Source organism: Piliocolobus tephrosceles, chromosome 1 (assembly GCF_002776525.5).
Source record: "Piliocolobus tephrosceles isolate RC106 chromosome 1, ASM277652v3, whole genome shotgun sequence".
NCBI classification, from domain to species: Eukaryota; Metazoa; Chordata; class Mammalia; order Primates; family Cercopithecidae; genus Piliocolobus; species Piliocolobus tephrosceles.
The window spans coordinates 39,912,665-39,936,570 of NC_045434.1; the positions used below are offsets into that span (position 1 = coordinate 39,912,665).

Consider the following 23,906-nt stretch of genomic DNA (forward strand, 5'->3'; position numbering starts at 1 on the left):
GTAGGTAGCCTTGGGAGAGATCCTGAGCTTTTCATATTCTTCCGTTTTATTTTTGCATTACTGTTTGGATGAGTAAAATGTAATAACATGCTTCTCTCTCTTAGTCCTCTAAAAGAGTGTGTGTGTGTGTGTGTGTGTGTGTGTGTGTGTGTGTGTGTATCAGTTTGGGGAGAGTAGAATTGGGTTGTTAAGTAAAAGTTGTTTCTCCCTGTAATTCTCTGCCTTTTGCTGTAGTTCAATTATTGAGTCTCACTTTCTATTTAATTTGAACAGCAATTTCTTTAATTCTTTCTGAGAAGCTGGAGCTTGAAACTAGAGAACATTGTTGAAAGGCTGGCCAAGCTGAGACAGGAAGAACGGTGTCTCTAGAAGCTCTAGCTTTGGGTTTCAGGCACTTCAGTAAGAGACTTTCCCCCCTTGTTCCTATGTACATTCAAGGAAAATGAAAGCAAGAAGGCTCTAGAGGCTACCTGGGGTTGGGGGTGTGTGACTGAGGTACCCACTGGCAGCACAGCCCTCCCGGAGGACCATTCCTTAAGGACAGAGTTATTGACAAAAATTCCTTCTGCCTGTTCTTACATCAGCCACTTTCAGAAAAATGGGAGGGATATTTTTTGCTGGTGGGCAGGAAACAAAACTTCAGACCCCTCTGGACATGATTGTCCCAGTCCATGCCTTTCTCACAACCTCTGAGCCATGCCAGTCTTGGCTTGGCCTTGCAGGAAGGAGCAGGACCCCAGAGGCAAAGTCGGGGCCCAGAGGTTATCCTGTTGGCACCTGGGTCACCACTTCAGACTCTGAATCATCTTTCTGGTGTTGACTGTGGCTGGGTCATGGTCACAATGTCTTGTCCTGGATTCAGTTGTGCTGTGACCTTTCCCTAGCAAATGAAAGGGCGTGTGTGTGTGTGTGTGTGTGTGTGTGTGTGTGTGTGTGTGTGTTGGGGAGGGGGGGCGGGGAGGCGATGGGAATGGACGATTCTATCCAAAAGAAGATTCACTTTCTTTTTATATTAAATAGGAAACCTGTTTTTTAGTAGAGCACTTGTAATCCGCAAAGATAAGATCTGCCCCACTTCATTCCTAGAAATCTACTTCTATGGCACCTGTTCTTTGTCTTCATTCATCTCACTTTCCCTCCCCACTCCCACATGCCTTCTGTCTGTATGCAGAGAGTGCAGAGCCAGCTTCATTCCTTCTTGTGGGCTGTAGACCAAATGGGGCTTGACTACAGCAGAGTAACAGAGAAGACCAAGGTAAAAAAAATCGAGTCTTCCTCAGGTCTGTCCCATAAAGTCTATCCATAACTCCAAGTCCTTAAACAAGCCATGTTTCCCCAGGAAATTCAGGCACCTGTTTTCCTTTGTTTCATTTCCTGGCTTATGACTGTTCTGCCTGGACAAAGGCTGTTCCAGATTTCGCTCTCCAGCAGTAGCATCATCCTGAGCACTCTCTGGGTCTCCCTTCACCTTCCCCAAAGCAATTCTTTCTTGGATTCATGGAGTCCGTTTCTGGGATTTCTTCCAAGCTGTTGAGATCTCTTTCTAAAGGAAACCTAACAGGGCCTTCCTTACTATCACACCCTCCCCTGGGACTGGTGTTACCATCCTCTGTGTGGGGAGCACCGGGGACAGACATAATTTAAAAGAAAGACGCCAGGGTAAGGCTTGGGAAGTGTAGAAATCACATGGGTACCTGGTCAGCAACATGAGGAAATGGGGGGTGTGGTGTGACGGCCTAGGGGTCAGGGAAGTAATATCTTCTTGTCAGGCTTTACACCTGCTGGCTGACCTGGACCAGCCATTTAATCCCATGGGCCTCTGCTCCCTCACCTTTTAAAGGAAAGTGTTGGATTAACTGAACTCTAAAGTGTTTTTCAGTTTATTACTTCATGATCTCTAGTCAAACACTGATAGTCAAAAATAGGATTTTCCTTCCTTCCTCTGAAGATTATTTTAAAAAATCCAAGAGGAATAACAGACTCTCTGGATGCTGCTCTACCATGTTCTTCTGTTCCTTTTCCCACAACTGAAGGATGTTGCAGATGTGAAATGTGTGGTAAAGAACATTGTCTTTGCTTTCAGGTCCCACATGGCCTCTCCTGGCCATAGTTGGTACTAGATTTTGATAGAAGTATCCTAATACTCAGGGACTATTTCTCAAAGACTAGAATCCTAAGGGCCAGAGACTGGATGAGAGACAAAAAGCACAAGAGAGCAGTTTCCTTATGGCTCTCCAAGCAGGACATGCGTGAGACCCTAGTAACCAGAAGGAAAGCTGGCAAAACTGTCTGCACGAGCAGAGAGGAAAGTAGAAAATTAGAGAAAAAAGGACTGAAACAACTTAGTGGCTCCTGACCCCTCCCAGATCTCCCTTCTGGGAACCCACTACCCTGTTAGGGAGATTTTCTCAGACAGTTCCTGCAGCTTCTGGGCTCTGCAGGGGCTAGAACCAACCACAGAAATAAGGCCAACGCACTGCTTCTCAAGAAGGAACTGACCTCAGGCACTGTCTGAGTTACCTCAGCTAGAGAGGGTGAAAATAATCAGCTATCATCAGGGCAACAAATTGCTTTCTCCTAGTTCCTCCTGGACTTACAATATGAAAGAGACATTTCCCGGCCCAACAGACAATACATAATTCCAATTAGCAAAGACCTCCAGGACTGAGTGGACTCCTAGTGTTGTTTTGTATTGTTTTGCTTTTTTAAAGACACAACTGCATGATCTGGATCTAGTCCTGCCTATGTGATTCTTCTCAGATGCAGGAATGTGTCTAAGCATGGCCTCCAAAGGTCCCTTGGAAATCCCTGGCTGGTAGGGAACCTGCACTGTGCCATCAGCTACAGCCCACATAAGTAAATGAACAGATGCCACCAGGAAATGAGGATGGACTGGCTCTGTGTGATCATACGCTCAGAGCAACAGGGAAATGATCATTTGAAACTAAGAAAACAGATTCAAATTATTCTGAGAAAACCGACCATCCCCAGCCTTGTGTCCCAGGTTTCAGAAACTGAAAATCTCACTCCTGATCAAAGGTTGCTGCTGCTGCTGCTGCTACTGCTATATGTGTGTGTATGTGTGCATACGCAAGTGCGCACGCATGTGTGTGTGTGTGTGCGTGTGTGTGGTGCTGGAGAAGTGGAGGTTGCTTGGCCTTCTCTACTGGGTGTGGCCCTGATGCACTCACTGAGTGCTGAGGCTGGCTACAGTGTCCTATCAGAGGGGAAGTAATACCACGGGAGCACATCAAGACTACAAACATGAAGAACCATGGACACTGATTTCATCCAAGTTCTATAGGGAGTGAACAAAGAAAAATAAATAAACAAAAGAAAGAAAAGAAAAACAGCCCTTTGTAGTAAAGGGCATGCTGGGAAGGCGAGAGCCAGAGCTGCCTCCCTAGAACATGCTGGGAGGAGGGGCACCAGAGCCACCTCTCTAGAGCATGCTGGGAGGAGGGGCACTAGAACCGCCTCCCCAGAGCATGCTGGGAGACGGACACCAGTACATCTCCAAGGACTGTACTTCCCCCCGACTCCCACCCCATTCCCTCACCCACCCCCAACCCGGAGACTAGAGGAAAGTCTGTCCAAAGATGACTGTGGAATAGGGAATGTCATAGTTCTCTGCAGGTCCCCCACACTATGGGGGATTAAGTCAGCAAGTAGGGAAAACAGTCAAGACGAGGAGATGGAAAAACAGAGAGGCAGGAGAGAAACAGGGGGCTGACAAAGATGGAGGGGCCATTGTGTTGCCGGAGAACGAGGGGAGAGTGGAGCCGAGCGCTGTGTAGCTGCTAGCCGGAGGCATTGATGTACAGCTGGCTTTTAAGGATGTAGTCGATGACCGGCTGGGACAGGTAATCCACAACATGGCCGTCCCCATGCTGCAGGGCCAGCCTGCACAAGAAGAGATGACAATCAGACGGACGTCCACACCCAAAGCAAGCCAGGAGGACTGACATGCCCCATGTCTCCCCAACACCCCATTTCTAGCCTTTTCTCAGGTTGAGTAAATGGTTCTGTATTAGGAAAAACCCTCTTGCCTCCACAACTCCTTCCCCACCTTGGTGACATCATTCATTGTGGTTCTGCCACTTCCTAGGCAAGAGGCCTTGGGAAAGTTATTTAAGCCCTTCTGTTCTTCAGCTTTTTTCCTCTAAAATGAGGGTAATATCTGGGCCCCTCTCATTTAGCTATTCAAAGGATTAAATGAGTCATTATGCAAAGCACTTAGAAGAGCACCAGACACACAGCAGGCATCTAATGTATTCGCTATTCTCTTTTCTCAAATAAATTGTATTGTGTATATTTAAGTCATACAATCTGATGTTGTAAGATACACATATATTATCATCATATAATATAGTATAATATACTATCTATGTTATATTATATATTTATATACATTTTATAATTTATATATTATACTATATTATTTATATAATAGTGTTAATATATTATATCATTTACATAACAGTGTTAATATTATATTATTTATATAATATAGTTTAATGGTTACTGTAGTGGAACAATATTAATATATCCATCATCTCATTCAGATACATATTTGTTCTTCTTGTGGTGAGAATAGCTATAATCTACTAATTTAGCAAAAGTCCTAAATATAATACACTATTATTAGCTGTCATCCTCATGTCACACATTAGATCTTTCAACTTGTTTATCCTACATATTTGCTACCTTGTATCCTTTGATCTATATCTCCCCACTTTCTGCCCTCCACACTTGACCCTGGTAATCATGGTTTATTCTCTATCTGTATGTTTAAGATTCCACATATTCCTACATATTTGCTACTTTGTATCCTTTGACCTATATCTCTCCACTTTCTGCCCTCCACACTTGACCTTGGTAATCATTGTTTTATTCTCTACCTGTGTATTTAAGATTCCACATATAAGTGAAATCATGCAATATTTTTCTTTCTGTGTCTGGCTGATATCACTTGGCACAATGTCTTCCAGGTCTAGCCAAGTTGTGGCAAGTGGTAGGATCTCCTTTTTTAAGTCGAATAATATTCCACTTCTGTGTGTGTCTGTGTGTGTGAACACGTTTTCTTTATCTATTCATCCATTGATGGACATCTAGGTTGTTTCCATATCTTGGCTACTGTGAATAATGCCACAATAAACTTGGAAATGGAAGTATCTTTACAAGGTGGTAATTTCATTTCCTTTGGGTGTATACCCAGAAGAGGAATTGCTGGGTCATATGGCAGTTCCATTTTTAATCTCTTTAGGAACCTCTATACTGTTTTCTATAATGGTTGTACCAATCTACATTCCCACCAACAGTTTACAAGGGTTTCCTTTCTCCACACCCTCATCAACATTTGTTATCTCTTGTCTTTTTGATAATAGCTATTCTAATAGGTGTGATATAGAATCTCATAGTGCCTTTAATTTGTATTTCCCTGGTGATTAGTGATGTTGAGCATCTTTTTATGCACCTGTTAGCAATTTTTATGTCATCTCTGGAGAGATGTCTACTCAAATCCTCTGGTGGTTTGTTTGTTTGTTTGTTTGTTTGCTTGTTTTGAGAGAGACAGGGTCTCACTCTGTTGCCCAGGCTGGAGTGCAGTAGTGCAGTCATGTCTCACTGGAGCCTCAAACTCCTGGGCTCAAGCAATCCTCCTGCCTCAGCCTCTCAAGCAGCTAGGACTTCAGGCACATGCTACCATGCCTGGCTAATTTTTTTTTTTTTTTTTTTTTTTTTGGTGGGAACAGGTAAGGATAGAGAGAGGTCTCATTATGTCTGGAACTCTAGAACTCCTGGCCTCAAGCAATATTTATACCTCAGCCACCTAGTATGCTGGGATAATAGGTATGAGCCATCACACCCTGCCCCTTTGCCCAGTTTTTAGTTGAGTAATATGTTTTCTTGCTATTTTGAGTTGTGTAAGTTCTTTATAAATCTTGGATATTAATCCCCATCTGATATATGATTTGAAAATATTTGATTGTTTCCTTGCTGTACAGAAGCTTTTTAGTTTGAAGTCTTATTTATTTATTTATTTATTTACTTGCTTTTGTAGCCTGTGCTTTCAGTGTGGCATCCAAGACATAATTGCCAAGACCAATGTCAAGGAGATTTTCCCCTATGTTTGCTTCTGTTTTTTTTTTTTTTTTTCCTCAGGTCTTATGCTTAGGTCCTTTATCCATTTTGAGCTGATTTTTGTGGCTGGTGTAAGATAAGGTCCAATTTCATTATTTTGCACATAGAAATCCAGTTTTCTTGGCACCATCTATTGAAGAGACTATCCTCTCTTTATTGTGCCTTTTTGGTACCTTTGTCAAAAATCTGTTGACCATATATGTTTGAATTTATTTCTGGGCTCACTATTCTGTTCCACTGCTCTATGTATCTGCTTTTATGCCAGTATGATACTATTTTGATTACTATAACTTTGTAATATCATTTTAAATGAAGAAGTGTGATACCTCCAACTTTTTTGTTCTCATAATTGCTTTGGTTATTCAGGGTCTTTTGCAATTCTGAGCAAATTTTAGGGTTGATTTTTCTATTTCTGTGAAGTAGGAATGCCCCTATTGGGATTTTGATAGGGATTTCATTAAATCTTTATATTGCTTTAGGTAGCATGGACATTTTAGCAATATTAACTTTTCTGATCCATGAGCATGAAATGCTTTTCATTTATTTCATTTATTTGTGTCGTCTTCAATTTCTTTTGTCCATGTTTTGTACTCTTCTATGTACAGATATTTCACTTCCTTGGTTAAATTTATTCCTAAGGGTTTCTTTTTCTTTCTTTCTTTTTTTTTTTTCAGACAGAGTCTCACTCTGTCACCCAGGCTGGAGTGTAATGGTGTGATCTTGGTTCACTGCAACCTCAGCCTCCTGGGTTCAGGTGATTCTCCTGTCTCAGCCTCCTGAGTAGCTGGGATTAAAGGCACACGCCACCACGCCCAGCTAATTTTTGTATTTTTATTAGAGTCGGGGTTTCACCATGTTGGCTAGGCTGGTCTCTAACTCCTGACCTCAAGTGATCCACATGCCTCAGCCACCCAAACTGCTGGGATTACAGGTGTGAGGCACCACAGCTGGCTAACTGCCCTTGATAATACTTTCAGTACTATGCTGAATGGAAGTGGGGATAGTGGGCATTCTTGCTTTATACCAGGTCTTAGAGGAAAAGCTTTCATTTTCTCCCCATTGATTATAATGCTAGCTGTGGGTTTAAAAATAAATAAATAAATGGCCTTGCTGGGTGCGGTGGCTCATGCCTGTAATCCCAGCACTTTGGGAGTCTGAGGCAGGCGGATCACAAGGTCGGGAGTTCGAGACCATCTGGCCAACATAGTGAAATCCTGTCTCTACTAAAAATACACAAAAAATTAGCCGGGCGTGGTGGTATGCGCCTGTAATTTCAGCTATTCAGGAGGCTGAGGCAGGAGAATTATGTGAGCCCGGGAGGCAGAGATTGCAGTGATCTGAGACTGTGCCACTACACTCCAGCCTGAGCGAAAGAAAGAGACTCCATCTCAAAAAATAAAAATAAAAATAAATAAATAAATAAAAATGGCCTTTATTATGTTGAAGAACTTTCCTTCTATATTTAAACTGTTAAGAATCTTTATCAAGAAAGGATGTTGAACTTTGTCCAATGCTTCATCTGCATCAACTGCTACGGTCATGTGGTTTTTATCTTTCAGTCTATTTATGTGATGTATCACATTGACTGATTTGCATATGTTAAACCAGCCTTGTGTGCCAGGGATAAGTCCTACTTGATCATCGTGTATAAGCTTCATGTTGTGTTGTTGAATTCAATTTGCTAATATTTTATTGAGGACTTTTGTTCTCAATGTTCATCAGAAATATTGGCCTACAGTTTTCTTTTCTTGCGGTGTCTTTTTTTTTTTTTTTTTTTTATACAGAGTCTCGCTCTGTTGCCCAGGCTGGAGTGCAGTGGCACGTGATCTCAGTTCACTGCAACCTCCGCCTTCTGGGTTCAAGCAATTCTCCTGCCTCAGCCTCTCAAGTATCTGGGATTACAGTCACATGCCTGGATAATTTTTGTGTGTTTAGTAGAGATAGGGTTTCACCATATTGGCCAGGCTTGTCTTGAACTCCTGACCTCAAGTGATCCACCAGCCTTGGCCTCCCAAAGTGCTAGGATTACAGACGTGAGCCACTGTGCCTGGCCTCTTGTGGTATCTTCATTTGGCTTAGGTGTCAAGGCGATGCTGGCCTCATAGAATGTGCTAGGAGGTATTCCTTCCAGCTGTATTTCTTTGAAGAGTTTAGAATGTATAGGCCGGGTGCGGTGGTTCATGCCTGTAATCCCAGTACTTTGGGAGGCCGAGGTGGGTGGATCACAAGGTCAGGAGTTCAAGACCAGCCTGGCCAACATAGTGAAACCCTGTCTCTACCCAAAATACAAAAATTAACTGGGCATGGTGGCAGGCACCTGTAGTCCCAGCTACTTGGGAGGCTGAGGCAGGAGAATCACTTGAACCCAGTATGCAGAAGTTGCAGTGAGCCAAGATCACGCTACTGCACTCCAACCTAGGTGACACAGTAAGACTCTGTCTCAAAAAGAAAAGAAAAGAAAAAAAAAATAGAAGTATTGGTATTAATTATTCTTTGAAAATTTGGTAGAATTCAGCTCTGAAGTCATCTGGTCCTGGCTTTTCTTTGTTGGGAGGTTTTTAATTACTACTTCAATCTATTTGTTATTGGTTTGTTCAGGCTATTGCTGATTCAATCTTGCCAGATTATCTTTTTAAAGGAATTTATCCACGTCCTCTAGGTTACCAAATTTGTTTGCATATAATTGTTCATAATAATTCTTTATGATCCATCTTATTTCTGAAACATTTGTTATAATATCTACACCTTCATTTCTGGTTTTATACATTTGAGTCTTTTTCAGTCTAGATAAAGGTTTGTCAATTTTCTTTATTTTTTTCAAAAAACCAACTCTTCATTTTATTAATTTTTTCTATGGTTTTTCTGTTCTCTATTTAGTTTTGCCCTAATCTTTATTATTTCCTTCCTTTGGGTTTAGTTTGTTCTTCTTTTTCTAGTTCCTTGAGGCATAATGCTAGGCAATTTATTTGGGGTCTTTCTTCTGTTTTAATGTGAGCATTTAGTGTTAGAAGCTTTCCTCTTAGAACTATCCTTATTTTATCCTTTTGGGTTCCTCTGCATGCTGGGTCTCCTATGAATCCTCTTCCAGGGATTCTTGGGATTCACTACATCTTTTCTTTCCTATAGGAGCCCATGGAGGAGAGGCACCAACAGGTATAAAGGACCCCAGTGACACATTTTGGCTTCTGCACAGTTTTTTTCCAGCTTTGGTCTGGCTGCTTCCTGCTCTCGCCTAACACAATAGTCTAGGTGTCAGACCCAAACGAATTATTTGTAAAAATTCAAATATTCCTCCGCATACCTAGATTCTAAAAGGCGTCTGAGCCCTGCCTGTGAGATCTCACTGGAGACCAGCTCACTGCCTTTCAATGCATGCACAGCCCTTGAAACCACCTTTGCAAACTTATGACTGAGACAGTGAAAGAGATCTAACCTAACTGACTCCATCTTGCTTCTTACCCCCAAGTTGTCCTTGTTCCCGGTGTCGGCTGAACTAACTTTGGGAGAAACTTAGTTCATAGTTTATAGTTTGGGAGAAATTTAGTTTACAGTTTAAAAAAAGATGATAACAGCCCTTTCCCAAAACAGACCTCCTTCTTGTCTGGGGACTACATTGCCTTTGTAGGACTAACATTAGCCACAAGATTAGAAATTATGGTTTAGGAGTCATGCAGCTAAAGGCTACAAGATCTGACCCTCCCTAAACTGCTCCTAAGATCAGTGCTTGCGATATTTTGTAGACCCTGCACTTGATGGATCAGCTGGCACCACCCAGATCAATAAACTGGCTCATTTGAACTTGCGCCCCGCTCCCACCCAGGGACTGACTCAGTGCAAGAAGGCAGCTTTGACTCTCTGTGATTTCATCTCTGACCAATCAGTACTCCTGGCTCACTGGCTTCCCCGACCCACGAAGTTATCCTTAAAAACTCTGCTCCCCAAATGCTCAGGGAGACTGATTTGAGTAACAATAAAACTCTGGTCTGCCTCACAGCCAGCTCTACGTGAATTACTCTTTCTTTACTGCAATTCCCCTGTCTTGATGAATCTGCTCTGTCTAGGCAGCGAGCAAGGTGAGCTCCTTGGGCAGTTACACTCTGACCTTGCAAGTTAGGTCCCTAAGTGCCTCCTCACATAGTTAAGCTTTTTGTAAAAGTGTGTATACCTGTGACTCAGAAGCAGATTCCTAAGCCCACACCCCATAAATTCTGATTAGTGGGACTGGGCAGGACACAGGAATTTGTATTGTTGTATAACTCTGCATGGCGACTCTAATGTGCAGCCATGTTTGGAACCACATCTTACTCCTCTCCCCTTACTGCCCATTGCTTCTGCCCTCACTTCATAGTGGATGCTACCCTTGTGAGTGCCTCTGTAATTGCCTTCCAGGGAAGAAGGCAATTACTTTTTAAAGTCCTGGTCTCATTTGATTTCTCTGAAAGATGGGACGCAGATGGCAATGCTCTCCGTCTTTGTATCCTCTCTCACTTTGGCTTCTGGGCCACCACTGCTGGTGGTTTCTAACTGCCTTTTAACTTTCTATCAAATGGTAAAATGTTTGCAATGTTCCCCATAGTCTTCTCTTCTTGACTCTTTCTGTGAGCTTGTCCACACCTAGAATTTTAATGGACACTTACATGTTCGTGGCTTTCAGTTTTACACTTCTAAGCCTCTATATTCTGTATATTTCACCATTCCACTTAACATTTCCACTTTGGGTTTATGGTAGAAACTGGTAACTGGCCCCTAACACCCATTCTTCCCTTCTTTGGGTTAGTAATAAAGCATACTGAGTTTTATCTGGGCGTGTGGCTGCCTAGCTACACAGTCTATTTCCCAGCTGTCCTCCACCCCTGAGTCAGTGTGATGCAAAGGGAAGTGGTATGCGCAACTCTGGGTCACCTTAAGGACAAAGCTTCTTGCCGTGGGCTTCACCTTGCCTTTTCCCACTGGCTGAGAAGAGCCACTGTTGCAGCAGCTGTGCACCCAGAGATGGAAGTTTTATATGGATGAGGCCGTAGATTCCATCTTTGACTTCAGTAAGAGGGAACTAAACATCTAACATTTAAAACTCTGAATACTGGATTTTTTTTGTTTTGGCAGCTTAGCCTGTCCCTTGTCCAACATTATTCCATAAGTACCTCCAACTAAAGAGTCCACAACTGAAAACACCCTCTTCTCCCCTTAAAGCAGCTAAGACTAGCTAACGGACTGTCCCCCCTTTTAAAAGTAAATGGCTAGGGCTGGGCACAGTGGCTCATGCCTGTATTCCCAGCACTTTGGGAGGCCGAGGTGGGCAGATCACTTCAGGTCAGGAGTTCAAGACCAGCCTGGCCAACATGGTGAAATCCCTATCTCTACTAAAAATATAAAAATTAGCCGGGCATGGTAGCATGTTCCTGTAATCCCAGCTCCTCGGGAGGCAGAGGTAGGAGAATTGCTTGAACCCAGGAGGCAGGGGTTGCAGTGAGCCAAGACTATACCACTGAACTCCAGCCTGGGCAATAAGAGTGAGACTCTGTCTCAAATAAAACAAAAAAACAAAAACAAAAACAAGAAAAGGTAAAATGGCTGGGAACAAATGAGGTCCAAACAGAAAGCTAAATACCAGGGCAGCAGATATCTGCCTGAATCTTAGGGTCATCTCTGATGGAGGAAAGTTATGCGGAGACTTATAAGACAGTTTGACTAAAATCTCTCTGGCCATTTGTCAAACATACCTGCTCTTGGTTGAGCTGACAACAGACATGGGATGGTTGATGTCATCCTTCACCACCATGATGTTGTTCTGAAGACAGAGCAGAGAGAGTCAGTTCCCAGTCCCTCCCACTAAACTCCTTTTGCTCTCTCACTCCTCCAGCTGCCAGGACTCTCACACAAGGGCCATATCACAGATGCACTAGCAGGATGGAGGACTCACTCTGTATTTGCGGAGTATTGAGGAGTGATTCATGATTCGGTCTGTGTCGGCTGCATCCCGGGGCACCACCACAATCCCAAAGTCGCCAACAATCACCTCCATCTGAAGAAACAGAGAGAGGGCCCTTTGGTGAAACTCTGATCCCAAACTCCTACCAAGCTACTACTTAGCATGGCGGAATCCGCTTCCATTCATCCACATGCAGCCCCAAGCTTTAGTCCCAAACTGGCCTTCTTCTCAGCCCCATCAGCCAGCTCCTTCAAGGAACAACCCTTAATGATGTTAATAGAATAAGTGAAAGCATTGACTGGTACACAGAAGTCGCTTAATAAATACCCTAGACTTAAGGAATAAATGAACTCTTACATGTCTGGCAAGATCTCTCCAGTTCCTGAGGCTCCCACTGAGTTCACAACGCTGCAGAATCACATGAATGGCATCGCGTCCTTACCTGGTAAACACCCTCTGGAGTGAAACAGATCCCTCTGTTCAGCAAGCACATTTGAGCCCTCAGATGGACATCATGAGAGGGACCAAATGCTCTTCCGGTTTACCCTCATAAAAACTGCTGTGGGACTCAAGGGGTAGCCAAGAGCTAGAACTAGAAGTTCTTGGAATGCATCACTGGGCACCCAGGCTGTGGCAGGGAGATGATGATGATGATTAGGGTCACTTCAGAGATCAGTCTTTAATAGAAGCTCGGCACCATGTGAGAAATGAAACTTTTTTTTTTTTTTTTTTTTTTGAGGCATGTTCTCAGTCTGTCTCCCAGGCTGGAGTGCAGTGGCACGATCATGGCTCACTGCAGCCTCAACCTCCTGGGCTCAAGCAATCTTCCCACCTCAGCCCCCAAATAGCTGAGACCACAGGCATATACTACCATGCCTGGCTAATTTTTTAAAACTATTTTTTTTGAAGAGATGGGGTCTTGCTATGATGCCCAGGCTGGTCTTCAGCTCCTGGACTCAAGTGATCCTCCCACCTCAGCCTCCCAAAGTGTTAAGATTACAGGTGTGAGCCATTGCACCTAGCCAAAACCTTGTTTTCATTTAAAAGAAATAACATTTTTATTTTCTGACTGTAGATGCAATGCAAGCTTAGAGAATCTAGGAAAAAAAATAGAAATCAATCTCAATCGCACAATCCAGGTAGTGACTGTGAATGGTTGAGTGTATATCTGTAGTTTTTTTCTCTCTGCAAATAGGTGTATATATCCACAATTGGATTAAACTATAAAATTAGTTGCTTTACCTGTCTTTTTTCATTAGCATTATATTTTGAGAATTTTCTTACGTTGTTAAAAATTATTTGAAAACATAACTTTTAATAATCTGTATATTTTACACTATGTGTACAGTTACTTCTAATTTTTTGCAATTATACGTAACACTTTAATGAAGATCTTTGTACATAAATCTTTTATCACATCTCTGATTATTTCCTTAGGATAAGAAATGATATAATTGGATAAAAGGAGATAAGCTGGACATAATTCAAGCTCTTGAGACATATCACCAAGTTGCTTCCTGGAAATTTGTGCCAACTTTTATTTTGAAAGAGCCTGAAAGTTCTGGCATTTAATACTCTTGGATCTACCCTGGGCATATTACTGTTTAGATCTTGCCAATTACAGATCCTAGACGGGGGAAGGGAGGAGGAGATAGGTGGCTTCTAAGCAGCACAGTTCATTGAGCAAGACCTGATTTGAGGGCAAGGGACCCAGGTTTTTTTCCCATAATTATCTAAACAAGTGGCACAAAAACAGATATACTGGGGCATGGTGGCCCCTTCTCTCCAGAGGATTTCTACACCAGCAGAATTCCATTTCTAAGCCTGATTTACTGGTTTTGTGTGTGTGTGTGTGTGTGTGTGTGCACATTCTGATTATTTCTGTCCACTTTTACTCTGCTTCTCCTACTGCTTACAACTGGACCTACACTTGCAGCTGGAACTCTGATGTTGCTGAAATAAAAAGTTAGCTAAAGGTGTCTTAGGAGGAAAGTCATAGAGAGAAGTTAAAAAGCTAGGTGTAGAATATCAGAGCCCCCATTGGATCATGTAATCTGGAAGATACAGAGCATTGCACAACACACTGCATCTATTGGTGTTGTTTGGATCAGGTAAACTGACACCAAATCTCTTGTCTTATAAACCAGAAATGATAGGGAGAGGCAGGACAGGGAGTTGGAGTTAGAGTCAGCTCCTTCTGCCATGGCATTTAGGATATTGCACTGGGACTCACTACTTAGACACTGGTTCTCAAACTTGGCTGCATATTAGAATCACCTGAGGAGTTTTAAACAGTTCCAAAGCCTAGCTCACACCTAAGAGCAATTAAACCAGAATCTCTGGTGCTGGAACTCAGGCAGCAGAATTTCTTTAAATTCCCCAGATGATATCAATATGCAACAAAGCTGGTGAACCAGTGGTCTAAGTACTTAATTAAAGTTCCAGCAAAACTGGCAGAGAGAGAGACAGAAAAGAGAAGGGAGGAGAAGAGCAGAAGAGAGTGGGGAAGAGAAAGGAGGGGAGAGGAGGGGAGGACAGGAGAGAAGAGAGAATCTATCCAAGCTGGTATCCATGGGGATTCCTAAGCTGCGTGGTTATGTAGATGTTTCAAGATAATCTAGTATAGATTGCCTAATGTAGGATCTGCCTTCAAATTGATTCTGTAAACTTGATGAATGTTTCATATATGATGTTTGTAATAATGGGTCTATATAAAGTGAGCATTCTAGTTTAAACCAGGAAAATAATAGCTCAGAATAGCAGTCCTCATGGGGGAATCGCCCTGTGGGTGACAACAGTGCAGCTGCTGCTCTCCACTCAGTACCTAATGATCTGAGCGCCCAGTGAATAACTGTGCCAGGCTGTTCAGTGGGTGGCAAGCAGATGGAGGCCTTACTGCTTATGATGTTTTCCTTTTCCAAAAACAGTGACAGACTTGTCCCTGGGAATCACAGATGGGTCGAGGAAGACAGGATCTATGAGACAAGATCTACAGCTTTAGGGCATCACGGCAGGGGTTTAGGCCAGAGACTGCAGATACTCTCTGCTGCTTTGGCCAGACACTGTTATTGTAGCACCTGTTTGGAGAATTATGGGAGAAAATCTGGGTGCCTTGCCCCCAAAGCAGGCGTTGCTCAATGAGCTGCACTGCTTAGAAACATTGTTCATGGTGGAGGGTATTTGTGTGTGTGCATGTGTGTGTGTGCATGTTCAGGAAGGGAAGGTACTGGGTGCTGGAGCTGGTGAGATGTGCCCTCAGTCCAACGAGTGCCCATCTCCCTCTAGGAGCTTAGCTGTCCTTCCCACCTCAAGCCCCCCTTGCCTGCCTTCACCAGGCCTCAGGACACTACCCTCTCCTGGTTGTCCTTCTACCTCTCTGGCTACTGGCTACTCCTTTTTGGGCCTTCGTGCTAATTCCTCCTGTTCTATCTGACCTTAAGCCACTGAACTCCTCCAAGCCTCAGTCCCTGGATGTTTTTTCTATTCACACTCACACCCTTCATGATTTCATTCAGTTTTGAAGCTTTAAAAGCACACTAAAGACTTCCAAATTAATGTTTCCAGCAATAACTTTTCTCCTGAACTGGAGGCTCATATATCAGCTGCCTTTTCAATATGTCCACTTGGATAGGCCATCTCAAACTCATTATGTCCATGAGCCCCTGGACCTGCTAACATAAACAAATAGTTAAACCAACCACTCCCCTCAAAGAAATGGTTTTCCTGTCATGTTTTCCACAAAGAGAAATTCTCTCTCTTTTTTTTTTTTTTTTTTGAGACAGAGTCTCATTGTTGCCCAGGCTGGAGTACAGTGGCATGATCTTGGCTCACTGCAACCTCCGCCTCCCGGGTTCAAGCGATTCTCCTGCCTCAGGCTCCTGAGTAGCTGGGATTACAGGCGCCCGCCACCATGCCCGGCTAATTTTTGTATTTTTAGTAGATACAGGGTTTTACCATGTTGGTTAGGCTGGTCTCGAACTCCCTGAGCTCGTGATCCGCTTGCCTTGGCCTCCCAAAATGCTGGGATTACAGGTGTGAGCCACCATTCCCAGCAGAAATTCTCTTCTTATAATTGCTCAGACAAAAAGCTTTGGTATTTTCCCTGATTCCTCTGTTCCTCTTATATCCCACATTCAGTCTATAAGTTAGTCCAATGGACTCTACCTTCAAAGCAAATCCAAGAATCTGCTCATTTCTCACCATGTCAGTCCCTTCTATACTGGTCCAAGGCTATTTTGTTAGGCTGAATAATGAACCTGAAAGATATCCAGGTTCTAATCTCTGGAACCTGTGAATATGGCAAAAGAGACTCTGCAAATATGATTAAACTAAGGATCTTGAGATTATCCTGGGTAATCTGGGCAGGCCCTAAATGCAGTAACAAGTACCCTTACAAGAGGCAGAGGGAGACCGGACTCAGAATAGATAAGATAATGGGAGATGGAGCAGAAAGAGATTTGAAGATGCTCCACTGTGGGACTTGAAGTTGGAGGAAGGGACCATGAACCAATGAATATGACAAATGCAGCTCTAGAAGCTGAAAAAGTCAAGGAAACCAATTATCCCCTAGATCCTCTGGAGTTGTTGGCCTTGCCAACAACTTGATTTGGGCCCAATAAAACCTATTTCAGACGTCTGACTTCTGGGACTGTAAGAGAATAAATATGTGTTATCCTAAGCCACCAAGTTTGCAGAACTAGGAGACTAGTTCACTTCTGTCATCTCGTGTTTGGCTTTCTCTGGTGTCCTTGTTATTTTCTTGCCTTTTTTTAGTCTATTCCCAATAGCCAGACTGATAATGTTAAAATATAAGCCAAATCATGTCGCTCCTTGGCTCAAAATCTTTCACTTAAATGTCACCTTCTTGGTGAGATCCTCTCTGACCACCCTAATTAAACCTGCATCCCTTGTGCGCTCCCACCCCTTAAGCCTAAATTCTCACCAGAGTTGCACTTTCAACCTTTTGGTTCTCTGAGCAGCACTAAGGTGGCTGGCAAGAATAGTCACTTTACAAAATGTGGCAAAAAGGGAGCCAAGAAGAGAGCACTTGATTCATTTTATAAGACTGGTATGATGTAAAAACACCAGCTATATGTTCCATATAAGAAATAACAGAAAAACACCAGTCCCAAAGATGCAAGAAACCAAAATTGCATAGGGTTGTGATAGCCTCAAGCGTTGTGCGTTTGAAGTGAGTCTTGCTCATCTGCAAGATGCTGAAGTTGGATTTAGAAAATTCAAGCTAATTACTGAAGATCTCCAGGGCAAAAACTGCCTGACTCACTTCCATGGCCTGGATCTTACCTGTGACAAAATATGTTCCATGGTCAAAAAAAATGACAGACCATGATTGAAGCTCTGTCTGAATCAAGACTACCATTGTTTATTTGCTTCATCTATTCTGTGCTGGTTTTACTAAAAAGAGGCAACAATCGGATATGGAAGACATCTTAGGCTCAGCACCAACAGGTCTGCCAAATCTTGGAGAAGATGATGTAATCATGACCAGGTGCAGGGTGGAGGGGATGTTGTAGACAAATGACTTGAAAGAAGTGGTCAATAAATTGATCCCAGACAGCAATGGAAAACAGAAAAGGCTTGCCAATCTGTCCTCTCCGTGATGTTTTCATTAGTTTTTCCACAGCCACTACCTTTGTGGTGAAGGTAGTGGCTCTGGAAAAACTACTGGGGGGAGAGATAGGGGCTAAAGTTGAACAAGCTGGTGGATAAAAGCCACTGGACCAAGAATCTGTTAAAATTCAGACTTTTAAGGGTGACAAATAAAAAGTATTATTTGTGAAAATAAAATAAAATAAAATAAACGACAACAACAAACATATTCCTCAGACCTCACCTGAGAAATTTTGATATAGCATGTGTCAAGGGGCTGGAGCCTGTATCTTTACAAAGCTCCCTAATCCTTCGGATATACACCCACCTTTGGGAATTGTTGCTTTAAATCACATGGACAATTACCTAAGCTAGTAATATTCTGGCCTGGTTTAGGATGGGGTCAAAATGAGATACTTGTGGGACAGGTACCTCAGCACCTCTGAGAAGTCCAGCAAGAACAAGGACATTCCCCCTGTGCCCTCGAGAGCGGGGGGTGTAAGGGCAGACATCTGACCCCAGGAAGCATACGGCACTCAGATCCCCTTCCTATGGCACCTGCAGGAGTGTGCCCAGGCCTCTGGAACCGAACTTTTGTTTCTGCTTGAGGGGACCAGCACCTCCTGTCTTCATGAAGAGCTCTCTGTGGGTCCTGCCCTTGGGGTGGAAAGGTGGGGTGGACAAGTGGCCAATGTGGTAGAACTGTCCTGATTGGTAAATCTCATTCCTGATGGTGGCCAATGTGACCCCACACCGTGGGCAGGATCAGGACACAATCTTCTCCCCCTGCAGCACACAGTGGCCCTCAGTTTAGCACTGGCCTGTGTCGAGCCTCAGAAGTGGGGGTCTGTGGCATTCATCCTGCTTCTACTTCCTGCTCACAGGCACAACTTTGATCATATCTTTTCATCTTCTGGTCAAAGGCTCCCCAGGGGAGGTAGGGAAAGGGATGGGGAGAGGATGTGGGAGGGGGTAGACTCTGCTTCCCCAAATGTGGGGAATCTGAGGGAAGGATATGAGACATGTTGAGGCAGGAAGCAACTTGGCCTTGGAAGAGAAAACACTCATGACCCAGGCAGCAGAGCTCTTGGAAGGAACGTAGAGTTTGCATCATCCCTCCAAGAGGCTGAATTTCAAGACCTGCCCTGCTGGATTTAAAGGGATGCTTTGAGGGGGTGGATGCCTTGTGGTCTTAGCCAGGCACTTTCCTAGACACTAGGGATGCAGGGTTGAGCAAGGCAGATATGGTTTCATCTCTTGGACTGATCACTGTCTAGTATGAGACGTTAAACAAATGATTATTTTCAATTGTATCTACTGCTGTGAAGATATGAGTAGGTTGCTACTGGGTGGCTAATATCTTACAGTGACTAATATATCATGGGTAATTGGCAAAAGTTTGGGCCATATCCCATGGGGGAGGCAAACTGTATTATGAGCTGAACTCCTCCAACCAAGCTGTTCTCAACTTTCATTCAACAAACTTTTATTGAGCATGTATATGGTGAACTGGGCACTGTTCTGGTATCGGCGAATAAGACAGGCTCAAAGGGCTTACCTTCAAGTAAGGAGAGGTCATAAACAAATAAATATACAAATAAGAAAACATCATGGCAAGGTGTGATGTCTCACACTTGTAATCCCAGCACTTTAAGAGGCCAAGGTGGGAGGATCACTTGAGCCTAGGAGTTCCAGACAGCCTGGGCAACATGGTGGTAAGACCTCATCTCTACAAAAACAAATTTTATTTTAAATTAGCTGAGTATGTTGGCACGTGCCTGAGTCCCAGCTACTTGTGAAGCTGAGGCAAGAGGATCGCTTGACCCCAGGATGATCACTTGAGTCTAGGAGTTCAAGGCTGCAGTGAGCTATGATCACGCCACTGCACTCTAGCCTGGGTGACAGAGTGAGACCCTGTCTCTGAAAAATAAATAAATAAAATGAAAACATCAAGTAGAGTTAAAAACAATATTCATTATAAAACAAAATGACCTTTATGTTGAAACCTACGTGATAGGAAGGGATGGGCACAGGGATATCTAGGAGAAGAGGATTCCCAACAAGGCCACAGCTAGTACAAAGACCCTGAGGTGGGGAAAACTGTTCAAATAAACTAGGTGGGACTAGGGCACACGGCCATTGGAAAAGTAGACAAGGACCAGATCATGATGAAGACGGGATTTCATTCCAATTGCAAAGAAACGCCATTAGAGTGTTTTAAACAGAGGGCTTGACTTCCATTAGCAACAGGATCCAATGTATGTGGATTTGCCCTGGCAGGCTTAACTGGCAAGATCCTCTGCAGGGCCATCCTGAGATCAGCATTCTGAAGCCTGACTTTCCCTCCCAAACAGTGCTCTCTTCTCAGGTACAGTACATCAGCGACTGCAGGCCACTTGTGTTTCTTCTCTGAATAAGGATAGTCAGGGATGCACATGGGCCCATTGGGAAGGAGGGGAAGAAACATTGATTAAGGTGCCTGCTATGTGCCATGCACAGTACTAGGAACTTATCACATTTAATCCTTATGATAAGTATCTTCTGAGATATGTGCCTCAGTTCTTATTTCATAGATGGGGAAACCAAGACTCAGTGAGATTTAATAACCTATCCAAGTTGCACAGCTAACAAGTGAGTGGAATCCACTCTGGTCTGCCTTAAAGACTCTTTCCTCTACATCACACGTCTTCTAGATCCATTTTTAAGACTCATATTGTAGTGACTTGAAACTTTTTTGGTTAAAAAATTTCTATTTGAAAATATATTCTACCTTATTTTTTCCCCCAGCTTACCACAGCTACTTGGGAGGCTGGGGTACTCTGCATCACCCTTAGAGTATTATAATTTTAGTATACTTCTGGATGACTTTAAAAAGATGTCAAAAGAGAACTTCTGGCAAAAGCCATGCAGTACAAGAGCAGCTTCTGAAACATGCTCCCTCCATTTCAGTAAAGGATGCTCCACCCTTGCTCTAGCCCCTGCCACTCTCTGGAGGGAAGGCTGGAAGGAAACTAGTAGGGTTAGAGTCTAGCAGGTGGAAATGCATTTCCAGCATGGCTCTCTTAATAGAAAAAAAAAAAAAAGAGAGAGAGAGAGAGAACCATTCTTAAGAGGGGCTTCCCAAATGAAATCATCCCCACTCCCACTGCCAACTTAACTGGGGGTGTGGGAAGGCAGGGGATTCCAGACTCAAGTCAACAGCCTGGAAACCAAACCAACAGTGCCTTTCACATGAGAACAACCAGAATCCTCCATTGGTAGGAGCTGAGCCTCCTTCCCCTGAGCCTGTAATTTGGTATCATTTGGTATCAGTCATATCAGTGTGGGGGCCTAATCCCTGGGGTGCAAGAGTCCATCAGGCTTCCTGGCTGGAGCTAGACTGTCTGATAAAAACCATCTGAGCCTGAATAGCCAAATGTTTGTCTTTGTTCCATTTATCCTGGGGCCCTGGGATTTCTTCTGGAGTGGCTAATGCCCCAGGCTCTTCCTCTGTTTATTTTCTTTGGTTGTTTTCCCATAGCTGATGGATGTAGGAAGCAGTTAGCCCATGGCTGGTTGGCTGGAAAAATGTAGGATACAGCCAATTAGAACCAGCCTGTGGAATGCTGGGCTTTGAGGAGCACAAAGAGGAAAAAAGAGAAAACAATTCCCTCAGTGGCCATCTCTGGTGGCCGATGTTCCATCCCCAAGTTTTTACTCCTTTGGGTTAAAAATTGACTCTTGCTCATTTGAAATGGAAATACTCTTGAGAGCAGCTAATACTCATGTAATCACTAAACTTAATGATTTTGCTGCTTGCTCAAAAGTTAATACCGTCTCAAATAAATACCAGGGTCCACCTATTTCAAGCAACCAGAACATCTCCCCAAAGGTCTTGCTTCCTCCACTGAATCTTTTATATTCTCTTCCCTCCTTAAAAAGCTCTTCTCTTTCCACCTGCTTAACCCAGTCCTGCTCACAATTCAAAGCCCAGCTCAAGGGCCACCCCCTCCCACAGAAAGTAAAGTGCACGGTCAGGTACTTTGTCTACTTTGTTTTCTCACATGGCTGGGTGCTCAATAAATATTTTAAAATAAGTGAATAACGGCCAACATTTATGGAATGTATACTAGGTTCAGGAACTCTTCTAAACTTTTCACGTGTTATATTTAATAGAGTATAAAGAAATACTATAATGAAAAGTAAGATACTTTTAGACTGCAAGTGCCTCAAGGATAAATGCATGCTACGTTTATCCCAGGCACTTAATAAGCATTTGTTGAAAGATTGATTGAAGAAAGGAATGCTTGAATCAGAATTTTTTCTTTTTTTTTTTTTTTTTTTTGAGACAGTGTTTCACCCTTGTCGCCCAGGCTGGAGTGCAGTGGCGCTCTCTCAGCTCCCTGCAACCTGTGCCTCCCGGGTTCAAGCAATTCTCCTGCCTCAGCCTCCAGAGTAGTTGGGATTACAGGAGCCCGCCACCACGCCTGGGTAATTTTTGTATTTGTAGTAGAGACGGGGTTTCACCATGTTGGCCAGGCTGGTTTTGAACTCCTGACCTTAGGTGATCCACCCACCTTGGCCTCCCAAAGTGCTGGGATTATAGGCGTGAGCCACCATGCTCGGCCTTGAATCAGAATTAATTTGCCTGCTGGGCATAGTGATGGACAAAGCAGCTGGCAGCATCGGATCCCTACACAACAGGTTTTGTTTTGGGGAGGGGAGTGAGTGCAGATGCCTTCTGCTTCACAAATCTGCCCATGGTTGACTCTGTTGCCTTTGGCCTTGGCTTCCCACAGTCCCTGATCCATGCCTGGATGCCTGCACTGATGCTGGTGTCAGGATGCAGCAAAGCAAAGGAGCAGGTCTCCTGGGAGAGACTAGTTCTCTAATAAAGAACTCGGGAATGCAGTGGGGTGGCAGGAGCTGGGTTCTGATCTCCGAGGCTAGTCCAAAAGTCTGGATCTTGGTTTCCCACACAGCAACTCTATTCTATTACACTTGAGAGAAACTCAATGACTATGTATGGAATTTTTTCTCCACGGAATGTAAGGGGAAGGGTGTGTCACTGGTCAGGGAAGGTCAGAATGTGCTGTGGGCTAATGGATATTTACACCTAATGGGAAATGCCACAAGGGAGGTGTTTGGGGTGGGGATGGGGGTCATCCCATTAGTCATGTAATTAGAGTTCTGGATGGAGAGTTTTGGTTCAAGAATCCAAAGTGAAAGAAAGAGCAAAACTGACTCAGTAGCGAGTGTGTGCTGGTGCTGGAGGAGGCCTTGGCAGTCCTGCTGTCCAACAAACGGTCTCAGCCAGTTCCCAGCCTGGCTGGAGGCCAGGCTGCTCCACAGCCCCTTCAAGCTTTCTCCCCAGACCCGTTTGAACCAGTGGCTTCCCTCCTGCCTTGTTTCTGAAGATTCTGGAGAAGATATGAGAGGCTGGAGTGTGGGCCCGGGGCCTAGGACGTTTCCAAGAAAAAGCTTTGATCTCTCTCCTGCCCTCCTGTCCCCAGTCATGGGCAGTGTTAAATCAAGTTTAGCCTAAAGCTGCCTCCCTGCATATTTTAAGTTCGGCCTAAAGGTTTCTCTGTACATGGTGAACTATAACAAGTGGAGGTGTTAACAGGCTTTAGCTTACGTTTGTGCCAATCACCAAGTTTTGGCCAATCAAATGTAGGCAGCTGTTCGAACTGTGTTCAAATAAGGCTGTTTCTGTACTTGACTTCCATTTTCTGTACATCACCTTCCTTTTTCTGTCCGTAAATTTTCCACCACATGGCTGCTCTGGAGTCTGAGAGCCTACTCTGGCATGGGATGCTGCCTGATTCACGAATTGTTCATTGCTCAATTAAACTCTTTTAAATTTCATTCAGCTGAAGTTTTTCTTTTAACAGCAGATTTCAGGGTTTTGGCCTCATGGTCTCCAAGAAAAGGTCTATGGTCAACAAGTATCACTTGGGGCACCAGGTAATAAAGAGAAATGTGCTTTGAGAAAGGGATGAATGAATGGGCAAATGAATGAAACCTGAAACAGAAGCAGGTCTCACATATCTCATTTCCAGGAGTCTCATGGTTAGGAACAGAAATTCCTAAAACAGGCCGTTTCCAGACAAACCCCAGATGGTAGAACTTGCTGGTACAATAAACAGAGCTCATTCTGTACCTACTCCTGAAAGATGTTCCTTTTCCAGAACTTGAGATCCAACCTTCCCCAAATAAGGGCAGTGGACTAATTCACGGAGGTGCT

General features: G+C 43.7%; 1 protein-coding gene across 2 annotated transcripts in view; it reads right to left on the minus strand.

Moving 5' to 3' along the window:
- Positions 1-3,631: 3,631 nt before the first annotated feature.
- The window catches only part of NMNAT2 (nicotinamide nucleotide adenylyltransferase 2), a 169,840-nt gene continuing 149,565 nt past the window's right edge, over positions 3,632-23,906 (minus strand). Inside the window, exons 9-11 of one of the 2 annotated variants that reach the window (XM_023203480.1) lie at positions 12,062-12,163; positions 11,862-11,929; positions 3,632-3,903 (exon numbers count right to left, since the gene is read on the minus strand). In XM_023203480.1, coding sequence (XP_023059248.1) covers positions 3,801-3,903; positions 11,862-11,929; positions 12,062-12,163 — 273 coding nt within the window. In that variant the 3' untranslated portion in view covers positions 3,632-3,800. The remainder of the gene's footprint in view (positions 3,904-11,861; positions 11,930-12,061; positions 12,164-23,906) is intronic. The other variant, XM_023203481.1, reaches the window with a different exon arrangement.